A 27,368-nucleotide genomic window follows, 5' to 3' on the forward strand; every position below is an offset into this window, starting at 1 on the left:
TGTGGATGTCGGGTTTGATGGATGGATGTGATTTTGATGTGCAGGTAGTCCTCGATTGATTTATGTGAAAGCCAGTTCCTGTCGTGGGTCTATATTGCGTTCATAGATGAAAATGAGGACTCGCAGGTGTAAGTCGATCCAAACATTGTCAGCACATACAATGCAAGTCTCTTTATTGTGCTGTATTGCTCTGAGCAGGCCACCCACAACGCACCCAGGGACTCAGCATTCCTGATGGTATCATTTTCTTAGCGGACTGTGAGAGGATCACGTATTAACCTGTTAGGGCTAGGGGGCAGTATTGACATGGCCGGATAAAAAACGTACCCAATTTAATCTGGTTACTACTCCTGCCCAGTAACTAGAATATGCATATAATAATTGGCTTTGGATAGAAAACACCCTAAAGTTTCTAAAACTGTTTGAATGGTGTCTGTGAATATAACAGAACTCATATGGCAGGCAAAAACCTGAGAAGATTCTGAACAGGAAGTGTCCTGTCTGACAAGTTGTTGTTCATCTTGGCTCTTTTTATTGAAGACTGAGGATCTTTGCTGTAACGTGACACTTCCTACGGCTCCCATAGGCTCTCAGAGCCCGGGAAAAAGCGTTAAAAGTCTTGTCTTTAAAATGGTGTAAAATAGTCATATGTTTGAAAAATTGAAGTTTTTGCATTTTTGAGGTATTTGAATATCGCGCCACACTGGCTGTTGAGTAAGCAAGCGTCCCACCTAGCCCATAGAGGTTAATTCAATGATATCCTTGGGCATGCTTTAGTCTTCAAATCTGGTGGATAACCTCTATGGGCTAGGTGGGACGCTTTTCACTGACAGCCACAACTCAATCAGCTAGAACTATTGCCATGCACACTTCCCAAATTGCAAGCTTTCCAAACATACTTGTGATTTGATCCAATCCACAGATATTTTTTAAGTAAGCTAATGATCCTCTGTGGCTATGTCATGCTACCGGGTGAAGTATTTTGAATGATTTGATTTAGACAGGAGTAATTATATAATTTCTGGCGAATCAATTTACTGACAACTATATGTAGCCCATGCATCTGATGCTGTCTGGACAGACATAGTATGACAAGCCATAATCATTTGGTCCATACAGCATCAGATACATGGTCTACACATACTGAGACAGAGGGGCGGTCTTGGTCAAATAAATGATCAATATTTCCTTTGGACAGGCAAAGAGGTAAGGTAGGGCAGGCCAGGCCCCATAAGACCCGCCCATAACGCCGTGCACACACCACACACACCTCTGGGGTCTGGGTACTCCTTTTATGGCTAGGCATTCAGTCAACCATTCAGACAGCCAACCAGTCAGGGAAATTGATGAGCTTGTTGTGCTTTCACTGAGTCAGTGATTTCTGAAGCCATCACAATTCTGGCAGTGGACTCAGCATGGTAGATAGATAGATAGATAGATAGATAGATAGATAGATAGATAGATAGATAGATAGATAGATAGATAGATAGATAGATAGATAGATAGATAGAGAGAGAGAGAGAGAGAGAGATATAGAGATAGATAGATAGAGAGAGAGAGAGAGAGATATAGAGAGAGAGAGAGAGAGAGAGAGAGAGAGATATAGATATAGAGAGAGAGAGATATAGATATAGAGAGAGAGAGATATAGATATAGAGAGAGAGAGATATAGATATAGAGAGAGAGAGAGAGAGAGAGAGAGAGAGAGAGATGGGTGGTGCCTCCTCAGAGAAGATCATAGTGCAGAGAGTAACAACACGAGCAGGGTGAGACTCGCACTTGGAAGAGAACGGAGAATACCAACCTTCACCTCTCTGAAAGGAACAGCTGGGTTTGATTTATTAAACGGAAACAAACAGATTAAATGATTAAAGGAGTCACATCATAAAAAACAATCGCTATTCGCAGTCAAGGAGATACACCTAACTATAAGCTACCGAGAGAGGTTGGCTATTGGTGCGCAGGGTCGTTGGTTGAGGGTAGGTTTATAGAGCACGAGCGTTGAAATAAGGCGAAGAGGGAGCGTTTTCAGCACCTTGGATAGAGCACACGAGCGAGCGGGACCATGGCTCCAATGGTGACGAAAGAAATGCAGTTCGGTAAGTAGCTGGGATGGGAAAACTGTCTTATTTGAGTGGGAGCAGCCAATAGTTGGTGGGAGAACTCGGGAAAGCCTCTGTCTCTGTTATTTTGGTTGGTAATATTCAGTTGCGTCACAAATGGTACCCTATTCACAATTTATTAAATGTATTTATCCTTTATTTATTTAGGAGATCATATTGAAAATATCCTGTCATGTCCTAATGCACTGGGGTTGCCTACCCAGTTTGTGCTCTGACACTAAGCTAAGAATATCTATTTGTGTTGCTAACTAACCAAGCACCCAAATCAATCATCTGATTAGATTACGATTTGAGATGAGTGTTAGTTAATTAATCAGTAATCAGTTAGATAAATCAATAAGCAAGTGAATCACTGTCTTCAAATCGCCAAATCTAAATGTTTACGTCAAAAACGCATTTTCTCTATTCATATTCAGTACATCTCATGACTCTATATGGGCCTTGATTAGTCAGTCATGTAATGTAGGAGTCACAGATTGTGCTGTTGTCATATGACACGGGTGATGTCTCTGGCACTCTATTCCCTATATAGTGCAATAGTTTTGACCAGTGTCCATATGGAATAACGTGCCATTTGTGACACGATCCGAGATTGTGCAGTTGTTATGCTGTCTCTGACTCAGACAGTGCATCAGTCAGTCAGTCAGCCAGTCAGTCATTCAGTCTATTAGTAATTAGTATTAAGCAGTGGGTTTCTGACGCAGCTTGTCATTACATTCATCTACAGACCTAGTAAGACAAAGGAAGCTTCTGCACATTCACACACACACACACAGAGACACACACTCAACAGACAGACAATAGATCAACAGGAGGGAGGGACAGTTACAAAATCAAGACTCTCTCTGCCCCCCCTTCTCCATAGCAGAGGTGCCGGTGAGTGTTGCCGTGGTGAGTGTGTTTGGCCTAGTGTCCTGCGTCTCCATCTTCGCCTGGATCTGCTGCCAACGTAAGAACACCAAGTCCCAGGAGACAACACCCTACAAGTTCATGCACATGCTCAAAGGCAGTGACATCTACCCAGAGAGCCTCAGCGACAAGAAGTTAGACAGCAAGACCGACGTGAATGGAAACTGTAATGTCAACAGCAACAATGGTAAACAACAACAACAACAACAACAACAAGTGGCCTCCAGCCCAGCAGGGGGCAGAACAGCCCTCCACCTCGACCTGGAAAAACAAGACCTGAACGACAACTTCACCATCACCACCAAACCTCCACACCCCAACGTCCAGATCCACACCAAGGTCCGCAGCTCCCCAGACTTGGATCTTCCCTCGCCCCACCCAGGGTTCACCCAACCTGGGGTTAGAGACCTTGCCCTGGTCTCCCCCACCAGCGGCAGTCTCTCCAGCCAGGCCACCACCCACACCCAAGGGGACGAGGACCAGGACAAACCCCAGGACGGAGGCCCCGATGTCGGCCTTGGGACCCTCCACTTCTCCCTGGAGTACAACTCAGAGAAGAAGGCCTTTGTGGTTCACATTAAAGAGGCCCACGGGCTGACTCCGACCGACGAGCAGTCCCTGACTTCTGACCCCTACATCAAGCTGACCCTGCTGCCTGAGAAGAAGCACCGGGTCAAGACCCGCGTCCTGAGGAAGACTCTGGACCCGGTGTTTGACGAGACCTTCAGCTTCTATGGGATCCCAATGGTCCGCGTGCAGGAGCTGTCGCTCCACTTCATGGTGCTCAGCTTCGATAGGTTCTCCCGTGATGAGGTTATCGGCGAGATGCTCATCCCATTGGCCGGGATCGACCTGATGGAGGGGCGTGTCCTGATGAGCCGCGAGATCATCAAGAAGAATGTCAAGGTAAGAGATAGTTACTTGGTTCATCATCATTATTATAATAGTCATCATCATTATTATAGTCATCATCATCTCCATTATCATATTCATCATTCTCAACTTTTACACCTTCACTACTATAGAGTACAGTAAAACAAGAGCTCTCCATTCTAGCTCTGAGGGAATCATGATCACAATGACGGTGCACTATTAGTGTCTAATAGAAATTCTGCTTTGCATAATAACCCTTAGCATAATATGAATTAAATCCTCTTCGTAGTGAGAGTTTATACCTACAGTAATATGTAATATGATAATACAGCCTCCTGTAGTTAAATGGTACAGGGTACTAATGGAATAACACAGGGAGAGTCCCAAATGGCACCCTATTCCCTATAGTGTACTACTTTTGAGAGGACCTATATGGCTCTGGTCAAAAGTAGTGTACTATATAGGGAATAGGGTGCCATTTTGGACGCATCCCACAGTTGATGAATGTTATATGATTGCAGGTATCATTGTACCAGCCACTGTGTCTTTAGAATCTCTAGATCATTCTAGAATAGATTATTCTAGAATTGATACTGATATTCTATCCTCTATGTAGCGCTGGGCTGGGCTGTTGCTGTCTTTTCCATATGATAGGTGATGAGTAGTACTACGGTGAAGGGAGAGAGTTGTAGGATCTATTGAATTGTATTGTACTGTGTACTGTGTACATTGGTGAGGGAGCGAGAGAGTGAGGCGTATGTCTTTGTGTAGTGTTGTGTGCCAAGCTTCGAGACTCTTCTATGCTGCTGGTAAACCTGACTTCTCTCTCTGCTGCTGCTCTGCTGCTTAGTAAAGGGACAGAGAAAAGGGCTTGGTTGTATTGATGATTTGTTGTTTCTTGGTTTTATGTTCTCCCTCTTTTCTAATGTTTACAAATGCATGAAGAGTTTATTTCCAAAATGCTATATTCACCAATTTTTCACATTTGTGTTTTTTTTCATCAGAATTGATTGCTTATGGGTACCTTCATGTGTGTGTATAATATTACTGTTCTCAGATTTTTTTTATAATAGATATTAGATGTGTATGAAAATGTATTTTTTTGCTAAATGCTATATAACATTGTTCAGCGGTAATGGGATGTTTGTATCCTGTATAGCCGACTGTGATATGTGATTGTCTCACATAGATATCTAAAGATGAATGCACTCACTGTAAGCCGCTCTGGATAAGAGCATCTGCTAAATAATTAAAATGCCAAATGTAAACGTTTTACTTTCAAATCTCATGTTACTGTATTGATTGATTTATTTAAAACATATTTAAAGCAAACATATTGATGTCACAAATGTATCATTTGCAAAAAATAAAAGATATTAAAATTTAGTTATTTGTTACATTTGACTGTGTGTAACCTAGTAGTACTAATTTCTCTGAAAGTGAGGCGGATATACAGTGACTTCAGAAAGTATTCAGACCCCTTTACTTTTTCTACATTTTGTTACTTTACAGCCTTAATCTAAAATTGCTTAAAATATACAGTACCAGTCAAAAGTTTGGATACACCTACTCATTCCAGGGTTTTCTTTATTTTTTATATTTTCCACATTGTGGAGTAATAGAGAAGACATCAACATTATGAAATAACACATATGGAATCATGTAGTAACCAAAAAATTGTTAACCTCTATGGGCTAGGTGGGACGCTTGCAGATTAAATCGGGTACATTTTTTTATCCAGCCGTGCAAATACTGCCCCCTAGCCCTAACAGGTTAACCTGTTAGGGCTAGGGGGCAGTATTGACACGGCTGGATAAAAAACATACCCGATTTAATCTGGTTACCACTCCTACCCAGTAACTAGAATATGCATATACTTATTATATATGGATAGAAAACACTCTAAAGTTTCTAAAACTGTTTGAATGGTGTCTGTGAGTATAACAGAACTCATTTGGCAGGCAAAACCCTGAGACATTTTCTGACAGGAAGTGGATACCTGATGTGTTGTATTACCTTTAAACCTATGCCATTGAAAAACACAGGGGCTGAGGAATATTTTGGCACTTCCTATTGCTTCCACTAGATGTCACCAGCCTTTACAAAGTGTTTTGAGTCTTCTGGAGGGAGATCTGACCGAACAAGAGCCATGGAACGATGATGGCCCATTAGACACCTGGCGCGCGAGTTCATGTTGGGTACCCTCGTTCCAATACGTTATAAAAGAGAATGCATTCGTCCACCTTGAATATTATTCATGTTCTGGTTAAAAAAGGCCCTAATGATTTATGCTATACAACGTTTGACATGTTTGAACGAACGTAAATATATTTTTTCCCCTCGTTCATGAAGTGAAATCCGGCTGGCTTAGATCATGTGCTAACAAGACGGAGATTTTTGGACATAAATGATGAGCTTTTTTGAACAAAACTACATTCGTTATGGACCTGTGATACCTGGAAGTGACATCTGATGAAGAGAATCAAAGGTAATGGATTATTTACATAGTATTTTCGATTTTAGATCTCCCCAACATGACGCCTAGTCTGTATCGCAACGCGTATTTTTCTGGGCGCAGTGCACAGATTATTGCAAAGTGTGATTTCCCAGTAAGGTTATTTTTAAATCTGGCAAGTTGATTGCGTTCAAGAGATGTAAATCTATAATTCTTTAAATGACAATATAATATTTTACCAATGTTTTCTAATTTTAATTATTTAATTTGTGGTGCTGACTTGACTGCCGGTTATTGGAGGGAAACGATTTCCTCAACATCAATGCCATAGTAAAACGCTGTTTTTGGATATAAATATGAACTTGATAGAACTAAAAATGCATGCATTGTCTAACATAATGTCCTAGGAGTGTCATCTGATGGAGATTGTAAAAGGTTAGTGCATCATTTTAGCTGGTTTTATGGTTTTGGTGACCCTGTCTTTGAATTGACAAAACATTACACACAACTCTTGTAAATGTACTGTCCTAACATACTCTAAATTTATGCTTTCGCCGTAAAACCTTTTTGAAATCGTAAAACGTGGTTAGATTAAGGAGATGTTTATCTTTCAAAGGGTGTAAAATAGTTGTATGTTTGAAAAATTTGAATTTTGACATTTATTTGGATTCAAATTTGCCGCTCTTGAAATGCACCTGCTGTTGATGGAGTGCACCACGGGTGGGACGCTTGCGTCCCACCTAGCCCATAGAGGTTAAACAAATCAAAACATATTTTATATTTGAGATTCTTCAAAGTAACCACACTTTGCCTTGATGACAGCTTTGCAATCTCTTGGCATTCACTCAACCAGCTTCATGTGGTAGTCACCTGGTATGCTGTCTTACCGACAACGGCAACAATGAGACAGCCTATAGGGAGGAGGTCAGAGACCTGGTCGTGTGGTGCAAGGACAACAACCTCTCCCTCAACTTGATCAAGACAAAGGAGATGACAAAGGAAAATGAGGACCGAGCACGCCCCCATTCTCATCGACGGGGCTGTAGTGGAACAGGTTGAGAGCTTCAAGTTCCTTGGTGTCCATATCACCAAAAAACTATCATGGTCCAAACACACTAAGACAGTCGTGAAGAGGGCACGACAAAGCCTATTCCTCCTCAGGAGACTGAAAATATTTGGCATGGGTCCTCAGAACCTCAAAAGCTTCTACAGCTGCACCATCGAGAGCATCCTGACTGGTTGCATCACTGCCTGGTATGGCAATTGCTCGGCCTTCGACCGCAAGGCACTACAGAGGGTAATGCGTAGGGCCCAGTACATCACTGGGGCAAAGCTTCCTGCCATCCAGGATCTCTATGTCAGACGGTGTCAGAAGGCCCAAAAAATTGGCAAAGACTCCAGCCACCCGAGTCATAGACTGTTCTCTCTGCTACCGCACGGCAAGCGGTACCGGAGCACCAATCGAGGTCCAAACGGCTTCTTAACAGCTTCTACCCCCAAGCCATAAGACTCCTGAACAGCTAATCAAAGGGCTACCCAGACCCCTCTTTTACGCTGCTGCTACTCTCTGTTTATAATCTATGCATAGTCACTTTAACTCAACCTACATGTACTGCTGCGGTTTAATTATTTGTTACTTTTATTTTCTATTTTCAATTTTTTACTTATCTATTTGTTTCTTAACACTCAAGCATTTCACTGTAATGTCTAAAACTGTTGTATTCGGTGCATGTGACAAATAACATTTTATTTCATTTTTAATTAACAGGTTTGCCTTGTTAAAAGTTAAATAGTGGAATTTCTTTCCTTCTTAATGCCTTTTAGCCAATCAGTTGTGTTGTGACATGGTAGGGGTGGTATACAGAAGATAGCCCTATTTAGTAAAGACCAAGTCCATATTATGGCAAGAACAGCTCAAATAACAGAAGAGAAATGACTGTCCGTCATTACTTCACGACATGAAGGTCAGTGAATCCGGAAAATTTCAAGACCTTTGAAAGTTTCTTCAAGTGCAGTCGCAAAAAATCATCAGGCACTATGATGAAACTGGCTCTGATGAGGACCGCCGCAGGAAAGGAAGACCCAGAGTCACCTCTGCTGCAGAGGATAAGTTCATTAGAGTTACCAGCCTCTGAAATTGGCAATTAACTGCACCTCAAATTGCACCTCACAGAGTTCAAGTAACAGACACATCTCAACATCAACTGTTCAGAGTAGACTGCGTGAATCAGACCTTCATGGTCAAATTGCTGCAAAGAAACCACTACTAAATGACAACAAAAATAAGAAGAGACTTGCTTTGGCCAAGCAAAGGCAATTAGACTGGTGGAAATCTGTCCTTTGGTCTGATAAGTCCAAATTTGAGATTTTGGTTTCAACCGTTGTGTCTTTGTGAGACGCAGAGTAGGTGAATGGATGATCTGCCATTTGTGGTTCCCACCATGAAGCATGGAGGAGGAGGTGTGATGGTGTGACGGTGCTTTGCTGGTGACACTGTGTGATTTATTTAGACTCAAGGTACACTTAATCAGCATTGCTACCACAGCATTCTGCAGCGATACGCCATCCCATCTGGTTTGTGCTGAATGGGACTATAATTTGTTTTTCAACAGGACAATAACCCAAAACACACCTCCAGGCTATGTGCGGGATAGTTGACCAAGGAGAGTGATGGAGTGCTGCATCAAATGACCGGGCCGCCACAATCACCCTACAGTACCTCAACCCAATTGAGATGGTTTGGGATGAATTGGACCGCAGAGTGAAAGAAAAGCAGCCAACAAGTGCTCAGCATATGTGTGAACTCTTTCAAGACTGTTTGAAAATGTCACGTCCTGACCAGCAGAGGGCGTAATTGTGTTAGTCTTGGTCAGGATGTGGCAGGTGGTTTGTGTTTGTTAAATGTTGTGTTGGTGATTGGGACTTCCAATTGAAGGCAGGTGTGTTGAGTTGCCTTTGATTGGAAGTCCTATATTGGTGTGTGTGTTTTTCTTTGGGGTTGTGGGTGGTTGTCCTTGCACTGCATTGTATGTGCCTGCAAGACTGTTGCTGTTGTAAGTACTGTTTATTGTTGTTTTCAAGTGGATGCTTTACGTGTTTTATGTAATAAACATGAGTGTCCACAATCCCGCTGCGCCTTGGTCCTCTTCTCTCCATGACAACTTCTGTGACAGAAAAGCTTCCTCATGAAGCTGGTTGAGAGAATGCCAAGAGTGTGCAAAGCTGTCATCAAGGCAAAAGGTGGCTACTTTGAAGAATCTAAAATATATTTTGATTTGTTTAACACTTTTTTCATTACATGATTCCATATGTGTTATTTCATGGTTTTGATGTCTTCACTATTATTCTACGATGTAGAAAATAATGACAATTCAGAAAAACCCTTGAATGAGTAGGTGTGTCCAAACATTTGATTGGTACTGTGCATTTTTTTTCTCAGCAATCTACACACAATGCCCCATAATGACAAATTGAAACAGGTTTTTATTTATTTTTACTAATTTATTAAAAATTAAAAACAGAAATACCTTATTTACATAAGTATTCAGACCCTTTGCTTTGTGACTCGAAATTGAATTCAGGTGCATCCTGTTTCTATTGATCATTTTAGAGATGTTAGTACATCTTGACTAGGGTCCACCTGTGGTAAATTCAATTGATTGGACATGATTTGGAAAGGCACACACCTGTCTATATAAGGTCCCTCAGGTTAACAACAAATGTCTGCTGCATTGAAGGTCCCCAAGAACACCGTGGCCTCCATCATTGTTAAATTGAGAAGTTTGGAACCACCAAGACTTCCTAGAGCTTGCCGCCCGACCAAACTGAGCAATCGGTGGAGAAGGGCTTTGATCAGGGAGGTGACCAAGAACCCAATGGTCACTCTGACAGAGCTCTAGAGTTCCTCTGCACACTCTCTCTGTGGAGATGGGCGAATCTTCCAGAAGGACAACAATCCCTGCAGCACTCCACCAATCAAACCTTTATGGTAGAGGGATGCCACTCTTCAGTAAAAGGCACATGACAGCCTGCTTGGAGTTTGCCAAAAGGCACCTAAAGACTCTCAGACCATGAGAAACAAGATTCTCTGGTCTGATGAAACCAAGATGGAACTCTTTTGGCCTGAATGCCATGCGTCACGTCTGGAGAAAACCTGGCGTCATCCCTACGGTAAAGCATGGTGGTGGCAGCATCATGCTGTGGGGATGTTTTTCAGCGGCAGGGACTGGGAGACTAGTCAGGATCGAGGGAAAGATGAACAGGGCAAAGTACAGAGAGATCCTTGATGACAACCTGCTCCAGAGATCTCAGGACCTCAGAATGGGGCGAAGGTTCACCTTCCAACAGGACAATGACCCTAAGCACACAGCCAAGACAACGCAGGAGTGGCTTCGGGACAAGTCTGTAAATGTCTTTGAGTAGCCCAGCCAGAGCCCGTACTTGAACCCAATCGAACATCTCTGGAGAAACCTGAAAATAGCTGTGCAGCAACGCTCCCAATCCAACCTGACAAATTGTGAGAGGATCTGCAGGGAAGAATGGGATAAACTCCCCAAATACAGGTGTGCCAAGCTTGAAGCTTATTACCCCAAAAGCCACAATGCTTTAGTCGCTGCAAAAGGTGCATCAACAAAGTGCTGAGTAAACGGTCTGAATACTCATGTCAATGTGATTTCTGTTTTATATATATATATATATATATATATATATATATATATATATATATATATATTAGCAAAACTTTCAAAACTGTTTTTGCTTTGTCATTATATAGGGGATTGTATCTAGATTGATGAGGGTAAAAAACAATTGAATCCATTTTTGAATAAGGCTGTAACGTAACAAAATGTGGAAAAACTCAAATGGTCTGAATACTTTCCGAAGTCACTGTATAGCATTTAGTAAAAATAAATACATATTTGTCTCTCTGAAATGTAACTATAAAGTGATAGATTTTTAACAAATATATGTCTGTCATTGGACAACCCCATGCCATTATTAGATACTGCAAAAACCCACCAATCTCATTCATAACTTCTTTAAACAATAAAACATAGATAGATAGATAGTTAGACAAAAATATGAATGCAACATGCAGCAATTTCACAGATTTTACTGAGTTACAGTTCATATAAGGGTTGAAAATGAATTGAAACGAATTTATAAAGCCCTAATCTATGGATTTCACATGAGTGGGAATACAGATATGCATCTGTTGAAAACAGATACGTATGCCTCGTGCAGTGCGACACATTTACTTAGAGCATAGAGTTGACCAGGCTGTTTATTGTGGCCTGTGGAATGTTGTCCCGCTCCTCTTCAATGGCTATGCGAAGTTGCTGGATATTGGCGGTAACTGGAACACGCCGTCATACACGTCAATCCAAAGCATCCCAAACATACTCAGTGCGTCTGGTGAGTATGCAGGCCATGGAAGAACTGGGACATTTTCAGCTTCCAGGAATTCTGTACAGATCCTTGTGACATGGGGCCGCGGATTGTCATACTGAAACATGACGTGAGGGTGGCGAATGAATGGCACGACAATGGGGCTCAGGGTCTCGTCACGGTATATTTGTGCATTCAAATTGCCATCGATAAAATGTAATTGTGTTCGTTGTCCTTAGCTCCTGCATGCCCATACCATAACACCACCGCCACCATGGGGCACTCTGTTCATGACATTGACATCAGCAAACTGCTCGCCCACACAATGCCATACAATCTGTCTGCCACCTGCCTGGTACAGTTGAAACTGTGATTCATCCGTGAGGAGCACACTTCTCCAGTGTGCCAGTGGCAATCGCAGGTCAGCATTTGCCCACTGAAGTCGGTTGCGACACCTAACTGCAGTCAGGTCAAGACCCTGGTGAGGATGACGAGTATGTAGATAAGCTTCCCTGAGACGGTTTCTGACAGTTTGTTCAGAAATTATTCGGTTGTGCAAACCCACAGTTTCATCATCTGTCCGTGTAGCTAGTCTCAGACGATCCCGCAGGTGAAGAAGCCGGATATGGAGGTCCTTGTCACGTCCTGGCCAGTATAAGGTTAATTGGTATTGTAGTTTAGTCAGGACGTGGCAGAGGGTATTTGTTTTATGTGGTTCGGGTGGTGTTTTGGAAAATAGGGTGTTTGATTTAGTATTTCCGGGTTTTTGGTTTATGGTCTGTGCTAATGTATTTCTATGTGTTATCTAGTTAGTTGTATGTCTATGTTTGGTTAATTGGGGTGGACTTCCAATTGAAGGCAGCTGTGTGGTGTTGCCTTTGATTGGAAGTCCTATATTAGTTGGGTGTGTTTGTTTGTCTAATTGTGGGAGATTGTCTTTGGATTGCTGTGTTGCCTTCAAGGCTGTCATTTTGTCGTTCATCGTTTTGTTTATTTTTTGTATACGTGTTTGTTTGGTTTTTCCTTCTTTTCCGTTAAATAAAGAAGATGAGTATACACATACCTGCTGCGTTTTGGTCCTCTTTAACCGACGACAAGCGTGACAGTCCTGGGCTGGTGTGGTTGCACATGGTCATTTATTGTCCCCAGCACAAGGTGCATCTTTGTAATGATTATGCTGTAAATCAGCTTCTTGATATGCCACACCTGTCAGGTGGATGGATTACCTTGGCAAAGTATCCAGCAAACACACTGTCAGCAGTGTTTCAAGTCACCTACTTGAGCTGAATCTGAGCATAAGTAGTTAATTTCACATCTCAGGACCTCGGCCTGTGCTTCGAGAGGGCTGAGATAGCCGTTTGATAGTGGTGAACGTGCGGGATTCATATCCAGAGGACGCAAACGAACAAACCACTGTTCATGATTCCACTCGTTCGCAAAGAGGCAGGCGCAATTAGAACTCAGTCAGATCAAGAATATAAGCGTTCTGTGCTTTGATCAACGCTATGAGAAATATTAACATTTTGACCCGAAATTGATTTTCTTTATTGTCGACAAAATATATATTGTTGTTATTTATAGGTCCGGACTTTGGTCTGCTATGTAATTACGGCCCTGCGCTACTACAGGTTCTCATCTATCGAAAGGTTTGACGAATTAGGTGCCTTTTGAGTAGTGTAACTTGGTGGGGAAAAGACATTTAATTTCACCTAATTTTAACGTTCTGTCATAAAGAGCACATGTTCAACTTAATAAAAAACTATTGCTATCTCACTACAAAAATGACTATAGTAAGTGCCTATTCAAATGAAATAAAATGTTATTGGTCACATACACATGGTTAGCAGATGTAAATGTGAGTGTAGCGAAATGCTTGTGCTTCTAGTTCCGACCGTGCAGTAACATCTAACAAGTAATCTAACAATTTCACAACAACTACCTTATTTTTAAACACTCAAGTGTAAAGGAATGAATAAGAATATGTACATATAAATATATGGATGAGCGATGGCAGAACTACATAGGCAAGATGCAGTAGATGGTATAGAGTACAGTGTATACATATGATATGAGTAATGTAGGGTATGTAAACATTATATAAAGTCGCATTGTTTAAAGTGACTAGTGATACATGTATTACATCCACATTTTTATTATTAAAGTGGCTAGAGATTTGAGTCAGTTTCAGTTTCTCGGTCCCAGCTTTGATACACTTGTACTGACCTCGCCTTCTGGATGATAGCGGGGTGAACAGGCAGTGGCTTGGGTGGTTGTTGTCCTTGATGATCTTTTTGGCCTTCCTCTGACATTGGGTGGTGTAGGTGTCCTGGAGGGCAGGTAGTTTGCCCCCGGTGATGCGTTGTGCAGACCTCACTACCCTCTGGAGAGCCTTACGGTTGTGGGCGGAGCAGTTGCCGTACCAGGCAGTGATACAGCCCAACAGGATGCTCTCAATTGTGCATCTGTAAAAGTTTATGAGTGTTTTTGGTGACAAGCCAAATTTCTTCAGCCTCCTGAGGTTGAAGAGGTGCTGTTGCGGATTCTTCACCATGCTGTCTGTGTGGGTGGACCATTTCAGTTTGTCCGTGATGTGTACGTCGAGGAACTTAAAACTTTCAACCTTCTCCATTACTGTCCCATCGATGTGGATGGGGGGTGCTCCCTCTGCTGTTTCCTGAAGTCCACGATCATCTCCTTTGTTTTGTTGACGTTGAGTGTGAGGTTATTTCCCTGACACCACACTCCGAGGGCCCTCACCACCTCCCTGTAGGCCGTCTCGTCGTTGTTGGTAATCAAGCCTACCACTGTAGTGTCGTCTGCAAACTTGATGATTGAGTTGGAGGCGTGCATGGCCACGCAGTCATGGGTGAACGGGGAGTACAGGAGAGGGCTGAGAACACACCCTTGTGGGGCCCAGGTGTTGAGGATCAGCGGAGTGTAGATGTTGTTTTCTACACTCACCACCTGGGGGCGGCCCATCAGGAGGTCAAGGACCCAGTTGCACATGGGTCGGATATGATCCTTGACTAGTCTCTCAAAGCACTTCATGATGATGAAGTGAGTGCTACGGGGCGATAGTCGTTTAGCTCAGTTACCTTAGCTTTCTTGGGAACAGGAACAGCAGACTGGGATAGGGATTGAAGGAATATGTCCGTAAACACACCAGCCAGCTGGTCTGCGTGTGCTCTGAGGACGCAGCTAGGGATGTCGTCTGGGCCGGCAGCCTTGCGAGGGTTAAAAGGTTGAAATGTTTTACTCACGTTGGTTGCGGTGAAGGAGAGCCTGCAGGTTTTGGTAGCGGGCCATGTCAGTGACACTGTATTGTCCTCAAAGTGAGCAAAGAAGCTGTTTAGTTTGTCTGGGAGCAAGACATCGGTGTCCGCGATGAGACTGGTTTACTTTTGTAATCCGTGATTGACTGTAGACCCTGCCACGTACATCTCGTGTCTTAGCTGTTGAATTGCGACTCTACTTTGTCTCTACTGATGCTTAGCTTGTTTGATTGCCTTGCGGAGGGAATAGCTACACTGTTTGTATTCGGTCATGTTTGCGGTCGCCTTGCCTTGATTAAAAGCAGTGGTTCGCGCTTTCAGTTTTGCGCGAATGCTGCCATCAATCCACGGTTTCTGGTTGTGGAAGGTTTTAATAGTCACCGTGGGTACAACATCACCGATGCACTTGCTAATAAACTCACTCACCGAATCAGTGAATACATCAATGTTGTTGTCCGATGCTATCCGGAACATATCCCAGTCCGCGTGATTGAAGCAATCTTGAAGCGTGGAATCAGATTGGTCGAACCAGCATTGAACAGACCTGAGCACGGGCTTTCCTGTTTAAGTTTCTGTCTATAGGCTGGGAGCAACAAAATGGAGTCGTGTTTAGATTTGCCGAAAAGAGGGTGTCGCGGCAGTTAGAGTAGCAATGATCCAGAATTTTGCCAGCACAGGTCGCGCATTCGATATGCTGATAAAATTTAGGAGCCTTGTTTTCAGATTAGCCTTGTTAAAATCCCCAGCTTCAATAAATTCAGCCTCAGGATATGTGGTTTCCAGTTTACATAGAGTCCAATGAAGTTCTTCCAGGGCCGTCGAGGTTGGGGGGAGGGGGATTTACACGGTGCTTAAGTGCTGACTAAAGTAACAGAGTTGACAGTAACAGGGTTAACCTCTATGGGCTAGGTGGGACGCTAGCGTGCCACCCGTGGTGCACTCCATCAACAGCAGGTGCATTTCAAGAGCGGCAAATTTGAATCCAAATAAATGTCAAAATTCAAATTTTTCAAACATACACTATTTTACACCCTTTGAAAGATAAACATCTCCTTAATCTAACCACGTTTTACGATTTCAAAAAGGTTTTACGGCGAAAGCATAAATTTAGAGTATGTTAGGACAGTACATTTATAAGAGTTGTGTGTAATGTTTTGTCGATTCAAAGACAGGGTCACCAAAACCATAAAACCAGCTAAAATGATGCACTAACCTTTTACAATCTCCATCAGATGACACTCCTAGGACATTATGTTAGACAATGCATGCATTTTTAGTTCTATCAAGTTCATATTTATATCCAAAAACAGCGTTTTACTATGGCATTGATGTTGAGGAAATCGTTTCCCTCCAATAACCGGCAGTCAAGTCAGCGTCACAAATTAAATAATTGAAATTAGAAAACATTGGTAAAATATTATATTGTCATTTAAAGAATTATAGATTTACATCTCTTGAACGCAATCAACTTGCCAGATTTAAAAATAACCTTACTGGGAAATCACACTTTGCAATAATCTGAGCACTGCGCCCAGAAAAATACACGTTGCGATACAGACTAGACGTCATGTTGGGGAGATCTAAAATCGAAAATACTATGTAAATAATCCATTACCTTTGATTCTCTTCATCAGATGTCACTTCCAGGTATCACAGGTCCATAACGAATGTAGTTTTGTTCAAAAAAGCTCATCATTTATGTCCAAAAATCTCCGTCTTGTTAGCACATGATCTAAGCCAGCCGGACTTCTCGTCATGAACGAGGGGAAAAAATATATTTCCGTTCGTTCAAACATGTCAAACGTTGTATAGCATAAATCATTAGGGCCTTTTTTAACCAGAACATGAATAATATTCAAGGTGGACGAATGCATACTCTTTTATAACGTATTGGAACGAGGGTACCCAACATGAACTCGCGCGCCAGGTGTCTAATGGGACATCATCGTTCCATGGCTCTTGTTCGGTCAGATCTCCCTCCAGAAGACTCAAAACACTTTGTAAAGGCTGGTGACATCTAGTGGAAGCAATAGGAAGTGCCAAAATATTCCTCAGCCCCTGTGCTTTTCAATGGGATAGGTTTAAAGGTAATACAACACATCAGGTATCCACTTCCTGTCAGAAAATGTCTCAGGGTTTTGCCTGCCAAATGAGTTCTGTTATACTCACAGACACCATTCAAACAGTTTTAGAAACTTTAGAGTGTTTTCTATCCATATATAATAAGTATATGCATATTCTAGTTACTGGGTAGGATTAGTAACCAGATTAAATCGGGTACATTTTTTTTATCCAGACGTGCAAATGCTGCCCCCTAGCCCTAACAGGTTAACGACTTAATCTAAATCAGCCATGAATCCCTTTGTGAAAGGGGGAATGTAAGCTTGTGTTCAACAGGGAAGGTCAATTGAATGCAAGCTTCACCAAAAAATGTAAATGTTTCTAAAATGTCTAGCCTGTCTATATATGGGTAATAGGGTTGACGTATTATTGATATCCTTCATCTGCGCTTATGGACTGCCCTCTTCAATTCAAGCCACAGATTTTTAAAAGGGTTCAAGTTTCTCAAATGACTGCCTCGCCTTGTTCACCAACTACTTCTCAGATAGAGTTCAGGGTGTCAAATCGGAGGGCCTGTTGTCCGGACCTCTGGCAGTCTCTATGGGGGTGCCACAGGGTTCAATTCTCAGGCCGACTCTTTTCTCTGTATATATCAATGATGTCGCTCTTGCTGCTCTGATCCACCTCTACGCAGATGACACCATTCTGTATACATCTGGCCCTTCTTTGGACACTGTGTTAACAAACCTCCAAACCAGCTTCAATGCCATGCTAATAAAATTAAATGCATGCTCTTCAACCGATTGCTGCCCACACCCGCCCGCCCGACTAGCATCACTACTCTGGACGGTTCTGACTTAGAATATGTGGACAACTACAAATACCTAGGTGTCTGGTTAGACTGTAAACTCTCCTTCCAGACTCACATTAAGCATCTCCAATCCAAAATTAAATCTAGAATCAGCTTCCTATTTTGCAACAAAGCCTCCTTCACTCATGCTGCCAAACATACCCTCGTAAAACTGACTATCCTATCGATCCTTGACTTAGGCGATGTCATTTACAAAATAGCCTCCAACACCCTACTCAGCAAACTGGATGTAGTCTATCACAGTGCCATCTGTTTTGTCACCAAAGCCCCATATACTACCCACCACTGCAACCTGTATCCTCTCGTTGGCTGGCCCTTGCTACATATTCGTCGCCAAACCCACTGGCTCCAAGTCATCTATAAGTCTTTGCTAGGTAAAGCCCCGCCTTATCTCAGCTCACTGGTCACCATAGCAACAACACCCATAGCACCCGCTCCAGCAGGTATATTCACTGGTCACCCCCAAAGCCAACACTTCCCGTGGCCGTGTTTCCTTCCAGGTCTCTGCTGCGAACGACTGGAACGAATTGCAAAAATCACTGAAGCTGGAGACTATTATCTCCCTCTCTAACTTTAAGCATCAGCTGTCAGAGCAGCTTAGAGCAGCTGTACCTGTACACAGCCAATCTGTTAATAGCACACCCAACTACCTCATCCCCATATTGTTATTTATCTTCTTTCTCTTTTGCACCCCGGTATCTCTACTTGCACATCATCATCTGCCCGTCTATCACTCCAGTGTTAATGCTAATTTGTAATTTTTTCGCCTCTATGGTCTATTTATTTTCTTACCTCCCTAATCTTCTACATTTGCACACACTGTACATAGATTTTTCTATTGTGTTATTGACTGTATGTTTGTTTATGTGTAACTCTGTGTTGTTGTTTTTGTAGCACTGCTTTGCTTTATCTTGGCCAGGTCGCAGTTGTAAATGAGAACTTGTTCTCATCTGGCCTACTTGGTTAAAAAGTTAAAATAAAATAAATAAAACGTTTTTCACAACAAAACATCAGAAAATGGCCAAAAAGTGTTGTACCACCTCACCTGCGTTTACATTATGTTTTGACTATTTTGTTCAACGTATCTTTTGAAAAAAATATTTTAAAAGGAATCAACATTTTGCAATGGCCATCTCAGTCTCCGGACTTGAACCGGTTTGAATTGAAGAGGACAGTCCATAAGCACAGATAAAGGATATCAATGATCTGGAAAGATTTGCTAAAGAGGAATGGTCTTCTCATAAAACATTTTAGAACAAGGCTCAGTGCCATTATCCTCACAAGGTAACATACTGAAAACAGGGGTGCCAATAATTTTGACCCCTTGTCTTTTTTAGAAAAAGGTATTACTTGTTACTTTTTCTCTGAGAAATTGTATTAGTATAAAATAATATAATTTACCCTTTTCTTGCCATACAATATAGCTCAGTAATTGTATTTTTTTTACTCATCTTTATCAAGGGTGCCAGTCATTTTGGAACTGACTGTATATATCTCTACTTTATAACCTGGTGTAAATATCACAGTTCATCATCATAATGTCAGTGTAAACCCAATCTTCCTCCTCACTAGTCAGTCCCTTGCTCGGGTCTCAAAGGTTTGATATTCTGGTGGGGAATTTCTCTCTCCTCCTCCCACCTCTCTCCCTCTCTCTCTATCCCCCTCCCCCCTCTCCCTGTCTCCATCTCTGTTTATAGAGGAGTGCAGGTCGAGGGGAGCTGCTGTTGTCTCTCTGTTACCAGTCTACCACCAGTACTCTAACAGTCGTGGTGCTGAAGGCTCGCCACCTGCTGAAGACCGACAACCACAGGCCCTCAGGTACATAAAGACCCCCCCCCCCCACACACACACACACACACACATGCAAATGTAAGTATGTACGCATGTATGCACACGCACACACACACACACACACACACACACACTAATCATGTATACATACGTCCTCATTGAAAAAATGGTTCATTCCTCCTGAAAAGTGATCAAATGAAAAGCTATTTTATCATGTATACTTGTATGCCTTTGGTATGTCATAGAATAAAACAAAGAAGCTGTGAAAAGAGATGAATTATTGCTTATTCTACAAAGATATTCTAAAATGGTGCGACACAGTTGTTGGTACCCCTTAGAAAAGATAATTATATAGTGATATTTCAAACTAATTTGTTTCTTTAATCAGTATCACACGTCTCTAATCTTGTAATCAGTCATTCAGCCTATTTAAATTGAGAAAAGTAGTCGTTGTGCTGTTTGGTATCATTGTGTGCGCCACACTGAACATGGACCAGAGAAAGCAAAGGACAGATTTGTCTGAGAAGATCAGAAAGAAAATAATAGACAAGCATGGTAAAGGTAAAGGCTACAAGACCATATCCAAGCAGCTTGATGTTCCTGTGACAACAGTTGCAAATATTATTAAGAAGTTTAGGTCCATGGAACTGGAGCCAACCTCCCTTGGCACGGCCGCAAGAGGAAAATCGACCCCAGATTGAACAGTAGGATTGTGCGAATGGTAGAAAAAGAACCAAGGATAACTGCCAAAGAGATACAAACTGAACTCCAAGGTGAAGGTATGTCAGTTCCTGATCGCACCATCCGTCACTTTTTGAGTGAAAGTGGGCTCCGTGGAAGAAGACCCAGGAGGACTCCACTTTTAAAGAAAAACATAACTGGACTGGAATTGGACTGGAATTTGCTAAAATACATATTGACAAGCCACAATCCTTCTGGGAGAATGTCCTTTGGACAGATGAGTCAAAACTGGAGCTTTTTGGCAAGTCACAGCAGCTCTATGTTCACAGATGAAAAAATGAAGCTTTCAAAGAAAAGAACACCATACCTACAGTGAAACATGGAGGAAGCTCGGTTATGTTTTGGGGCTATTTTGCTGCGCCTGGCACAGGGTGCCTTGAATCTGTGCAGGGCACAATGAAATCTCAAGACTATCACGGCATTCTGGAGCGAAACGTACTGCCCAGTGTCAGAAAGCGCGGTCTCAGTCACAGGTCGTGGGTCCTCCAACAGGATAATGACCCAAAACACACAGCTAAAAGCACCCAAGAATGGATAACAACAAAACATAGGACTATTCTGAAGTGGCCTTCTATGAGTCCTGATCTGAATCCTATCGAATATCTATGGAAAGAGCTGAAGCTTGCAGTGCAGAAGTCTCATTGAGAGCTACAGAAAACATTTGATTGCAGTGATTGCCTCTAAAGGTTGTGCAATAACATATTAGGTTAAGGGTCCCATAATTTTTGTCCATGCCATTTTCATTTGTTTTATTATTTACAATATTATTTTGAATAAAAAAATCTAAAGCAAAGTCTGATTTCTATTAAATATGGAATCAACAATGGTGGATGCCAATTACTTTTGTCAGTTTCAAGTTATTCTATAGATAATTGTGCATTCTTCATTTTTTTGTGGAGGGGTACCAACAAATTTGAGCACGTCTGTAAAACTTGGATTGCTGATGTATTGGCCATTGAGAGGCTTTGAAGTCACCGGTTAGCCATATTGGCACTCCCCAATGGGAGCAGTCCTCCAGATGAATGAATGGAATTCTGCAGTATTTTAATGAAATGTTTCAAGGACAAAATTATACATGTATTAAAGTATATACAGTACCAGTTAAAAGTTTGGACACACCTACTCATTCAAGGGTTTTTCTTTATTTTTACTATTTTCTACATTGTAGAATAATTGTGAAGACATCAAAACTATGAAATAACATACATGGAATCATGTCGTAAGCCAAAAAAGTGTTAAACAAATCAAAATAGATTTTCTATTTCAGATTCTTCAAAGTAGCCACATTTTGCCTTGATGACAGCTTTGCACACACTTGGCATTCTCTCAACCAGTACCATGAGGAATGATTTTCCAACAGTCTTGAAGGAGTTCCCACATATGCTGAAGACTTGTTGGCTGCTTTTCCTTCACTCTTCGGTCCAACTCATCCCATAACCATTTCAATTGGTTTGAGGTCGGGTGATTGTGGAGGCCAGGTCATCTGATGCAGCACTTCATCACTCTCCTTGGTCAAATATCCCACACACAGCCTGGAGGTATTTTTTGGGTCATTGTCCTGTTGAAAAACAAATGATAGTTCCACTAAGTGCAAACCAAATGGGATGGTGTATCGCTGCAGAATGATGTGGTAGCCATACTGGTTAAGTGTGCCTTGAATTCTAAATAAATCACTGACAGTGTCACCAACAAAGCACCCCCACACCATCACACCTTCTCCTCCAAGCCTCACAGGTGGTAACCACACATGCAGAGATCATCCATTCACCTACTCTGCGTCTCACAAAGACACGGCGGTTGGAACCAAAAATCTCAAATTTGGACTTATCAGACCAAAGGACAGATTTTCCACGAGCAATGTATTGTCCATTGCTCGTGTTTCTTAGTCCAAGCAAGTCTCTTATTCTGATTGGTGTCCTTTAGTAGTGGTTTCTTTGCAGCAATTCGAACATGAAGGCCTGATTCACGCAGTCTCCTCTGAACAGTTGATGTTGAGATGTGTCTGCTACTTGAACTCTGTGAAGCATTTATTTGGGCTGCAATCTGAGGTGTAGTTAACTCTAATGAACTTATCCTCTGCAGCAGAGATAACTCTGGATCTTCCTTTCCTGTGGCGGTCCTCATGAGAGCCATGGTTTTTGCGACTGCACTTGAAGAAACTTGAAAAGTTCTTGAAATTTTCCAGATTGACAGGCCTTCATTTCTCTTTGCTTATTTGAGCTGTTCTTGCCATAATATGGACTTGGTCTTTTATCAAATAGAGCTATCTTCTGTATACCACCCCTACCTTGTCACAACACAACATATTTTCTCAAACACATTAAGACGGCAAGAAATTCCACAAATGAACTTTTAACAATGCACACCTGGTAATTGAAAAGCATTTCAGGTGAATACCTCATGAAGCTGGTTGAGAGAATGCCGGTTAGCCTATGTATTTATTTCTATGTAAAATATTCTGTAACAAGTGTTGTTTTTGTGCTCAATGGTGGCTCTATTCATAATTATTTAAGAGATAAGCTGTCATCAAGGCAAAAGGTGGCTACTTTGAAGAATCTGAAATATATTTTGATTTGTTTAACACTTTTTGGTTACTACATGATTTCATATGTGTTATTTCCTAGTTTTGATGTCTTCACTATTATTCTACAATGTAGAAAATAGTAAAGTGGGGACAGTAACATTATTTATCAAAAAATATATGTTTTATTTTATTTTTATGTTTATCTCACATAATATAATTATAAAGTATGCATTAAGGTGTCTGTAATAGAATACATGTGCCAAGATGGAGGCATGGACTCTACAACACAACGCCCCCTATCAGTCATCTAGCGTATATATAAATTGACACACAATTACTATATATGATGGACAAAGCCATTGATCACGTGACACCATTCATTCCTATGTGTAGACTCATTAGCGCATTTGAAGCCAAGGAAGTCGGTTTTAGCATTCTAAAATGTCATCTCATTGGGGAGATGTATGTAGGCATCAGAGGAAGCTGGTGGGAGGAGCTATAGGAGGACGGACTCGTTGTAATGGCTGGAATAGAATAAATGGAACGGTATCAAACACAAACATATATAAACCACATGTTTGACTCCATTCCATTTCTTCCATTCCAGCCATTACAATGAGCCCTTCCTCCAATAGCTCATCCCACCAGCCCCCTCTGGTAGACATAAAATGTGCAGTATGAGCCACTCCAGGAATTGACGTTGTAGGCTAGCTCAGTGCTGACCCTTCTCATTGAGTAGCTCAAGTTGAAGCCCGACCAGGGTACTACAGGCTGCCATTGGCAACTAAATTGTCCTTATAACTTCTTCTGTGTGCGATAATAGGTTCTAATTATTCATTTTTACACGGAAACTGACCACGAAGACTGCCATTATAGTGAATGGTGAATCCTGTTTTCTGCAAACAATGCTTGTAGTACTGCAGTCAGTCTTGAACTCTGTGGCTTCAATGAGAGGGCGCAGTCATTCTCCCCTGACACACACATACACAGACACGCAAAAATATAAGTATGCACACACGTAAGAACGTACTCATACACACAAGAATGTGCACACACAGATACGCACGCACACACAGAGACATGCACACATAGACAGGATACACAGGAAGCGGCGCAGGTCCTAATCCAGGCACTTGTCATCTCCCGTCTGGATTACGGCAACTCGCTGTTGGCTGGGCTCCCTGCCTGTGCCATTAAACCCCTACAACTCATCCAGAACGCCGCAGCCCGTCTGGTGTTCAACCTTCCCAAGTTCTCTCACGTCACCCCGCTCCTCCGCTCTCTCCACTGGCTTCCAGTTGAAGCTCGCATCCGCTACAAGACCATGGTGATTGCCTACGGAGCTGTGAAGGGAACGGCACCTCCATACCTTCAGGCTCTGATCAGGCCCTACACCCAAACAAGGGCACTGCGTTCATCCACCTCTGGCCTGCTGGCCCCCCTACCTCTGAGGAAGCACAGTTCCCGCTCAGCCCAGTCAAAACTGTTCGCTGCTCTGGCACCCCAATGGTGGAACAAGCTCCCTCACGACGCCAGGACAGCGGAGTCAATCACCACCTTCCGGAGACACCTGAAACCCCACCTCTTTAAGGAATACCTAGGATAGGATAAAGTAATCCTTCTAACCCCCCCCCCCCTTAAAAGATTTAGATGCACTATTGTAAAGTGGTTGTTCCACTGGATATCATAAGGTGAATGCACCAATTTGTAAGTCGCTCTGGATTAGAGCGTCTGCTAAATGACTTAAATGTAAATGTAATGTAAATGATAGTAGGAAAAAAATTCTTCTCTCAGTAATGAGACACTCGGGCCCTTCAGGAGTACTTATGGGCGGAGTTACAAAATGGCACCCTATTCCCTACATAGTGCACTACTTTTGACCAGAGCCAATGGGCCCTCGTCAAAAGTAGTGCGCTATATAGGAAGTAGGTTGTCATTAGGGACAAAGCCCCAATACTCTTATACAGGTTGTAATGACAGAGACTGAGGTAATGTAATCTTGTAATAAAACTTCTCTAGATAAAACAGAGTCTTAGCCATATCACAGTGTTTGGTCACACTTTCTTTGGATAGTCCGGATAGTCCATCTGTAGATGCTCTACAGATGCTCATACTACCAACAAACTGAGCCAGTCAATACCACACACAGGCATGTACACACACACGCATGTACACTTATACCACTGTATTGATCCATTGTGCCATTTTCAGAGCTGTGCTATGAATTCTATTCACTCTGCCTCTCTCTCTCCTTCCTCTCATCCCTTCCTACCTCCCTCCTTCCTTCCTTCCCACTCTCCTTCCCTCCAGACCCATATGTGAAAGTCAACCTCTTCAAAGGGAAGAAGCGTATCAGTAAAAAGAAGACCCATGTGAAAAAGTGTTCCCCCAACCCTGTGTTCAACGAGCTGTTTGTGTTCGACATGGCCTCCCAGGAGGGGCTGAAGGAGACCAGCGTAGAGCTCCTGCTCATGGACTCTGAGTCTCCACCAACCAGGCGGGGGGACTCCTCCCGCTCCCCCAATCCCATCTTGGGGCGCCTGATCCTGGGTACGGCTGCTGCCGGTACTCCTGGGGAGCACTGGAGGGAGATCTGCGACCACCCGCGCCGGCAGATTGCCAAGTGGCACATCCTGTCCGAAGACTAGGGTTTTTGTTGAGGCTTCGCCGTCAAGGTTACAGCTGAGCTACGGTTATTTAGGAGGGGGGGGGGGGGGGTGTGTGTCGACAGCGCCGGGCATTGCCTAACAACAGGTAGATTTTAACGTGTTCAACACCCAAGGAACTATTGATAAGTGAAAGGGGGGAGGGGGGTGGAGTTAATTCTAATTGATGTAATTAATCAATCAATCAGTTATTCAATCAATTTATCAATCGTTGAAATGTTTGGTTATGGTGACCGAGAAACACAATCATCCGTCTATGATCCCATAGACTGTCACCACAACGACCCCCGGCAATGCAGCTCTCTATCTCCATGGCAACATCATCTGATCGTCACGGCAACCTTGTGCAGTGCAGAATGTCCTAGTAACTGTCGCTAACTTCTACTATTATTACTATAAACATTACTCCGTTGTTCGACAAAAAAAAAACATTTTAATATTACTACTGATGTATAAAGATGTGGATTATCAAAACTTTATTTTATAAAGATGCTATCTTTTATTTATCAAATGTTATATTTATTTATTTGTTTTTGTACTCTTCTGGTTGAGTTCCTGAGTATGTTTTGTAAGTAAAAGTGGTATTTCATATCATTGCATCCCAGAGGGGCGAGACAAGCCTAAATGGTGACAGGAACAAAGCTTGGATTGCATAAAGAACATTGTGCATGTTTATTTAGGTCAGAAGGGATGAGAGGCCGTATGTATTCTGTCTTTACTGTGAGCACAAAGACAGCCTGAAATGTACATGTACCTTACTATAAAACATGGCAAGTTCTGAGAAAAGCACCTCAATCGGTTGTGTTTTATTTCGATGCTTCACAAAAACATCCTTAAAATACACATAAGTTTAACATCCTGTATACAAACCATGCACCCTGAACTCCAATTCCCAGTTTGCCTGTGCAGAAAATTATAAAGTTTCAGAATCTAATGAACGTTCTTGAATTTAATGAACGTTCTATAGAATCTAGTCAATATATTCCCTTCAATTCCACTGGCCTGTCGTTAGAAAACCTTGAAGATGACATCACTCCCTCCCTCCCTGAGAGGATGATGTAATCAGTGAGAAGATAGATACTCTCAGATGATATCATGGCACTGTAGAATGTAATGTCAGCTATGTGCTGCACGATGAGGTACAGTTGGCACAGCGCCCACACTTGTTCCCTTCCTCCCTCTCGCGCTCTCTCTCTCATGCTCTGTCTCTGTTTGACTCTTTGAGATAAGGAGAGTAAGGATGGATAGCAATCTCTCTCCACTCTCCTCTCTCTCTCTTTTTCTCCCTCGCTCTCCAATTAGCGTCAAGACTATACCATATCTAATACTTCTATTACTGTACATTGCATTTTAGTTACACTGTTTATACACAATGCATGTTTATTTAAATACTGGATTCTTGACATAGCTCACTCTAATACACTTTATATACAAAAGTATGTGGACACCCCTTCAAATTAGTGGATTTGGCTATTTCAGCCACACCTGTTGCTTACAGGTGAACAAAATCAAGCACACAGCCATGCAATCCCCATAGACAAACATTGGCAGTAGAATGGCTTTACTGAAGAGCTCAGTGACTTTCAACGTGGCACCATCATAGGATGGCACCTTTCCAACAAGGTAGTTTGTCAAATTTCTGCACTGCTAGAGCTGCCCCGGTCAACTGTATGTGCTGTTATTGTGAAGTGGAA

General features: G+C 42.3%; 1 protein-coding gene across 2 annotated transcripts; it reads left to right on the forward strand.

Moving 5' to 3' along the window:
- Window positions 1-1,751: 1,751 nt before the first annotated feature.
- LOC106609065 (synaptotagmin-4) lies at window positions 1,752-26,463 on the forward strand. Of its 2 annotated transcripts, none has more exons than XM_014207443.3 (4): window positions 1,752-2,099; window positions 2,989-3,938; window positions 19,650-19,770; window positions 25,319-26,463. In XM_014207443.3, exons 1-4 carry the CDS (start codon window positions 2,066-2,068, stop codon window positions 25,654-25,656), a joined length of 1,443 nt encoding a protein of 480 aa, XP_014062918.1. In that variant the 5' UTR covers window positions 1,752-2,065; the 3' UTR covers window positions 25,657-26,463. The 2 variants fall into 2 exon arrangements, with proteins under 2 accessions (XP_014062918.1, XP_014062920.1); XM_014207445.3 differs by having other exon boundaries at window positions 2,992-3,938.
- The last annotated feature ends 905 nt before the right edge of the window (window positions 26,464-27,368 follow it).

Source organism: Salmo salar, chromosome 07, assembly GCF_965601325.2.
Source record: "Salmo salar chromosome 07, fSalSal1, whole genome shotgun sequence".
NCBI lineage: Eukaryota > Metazoa > Chordata > Actinopteri > Salmoniformes > Salmonidae > Salmo > Salmo salar.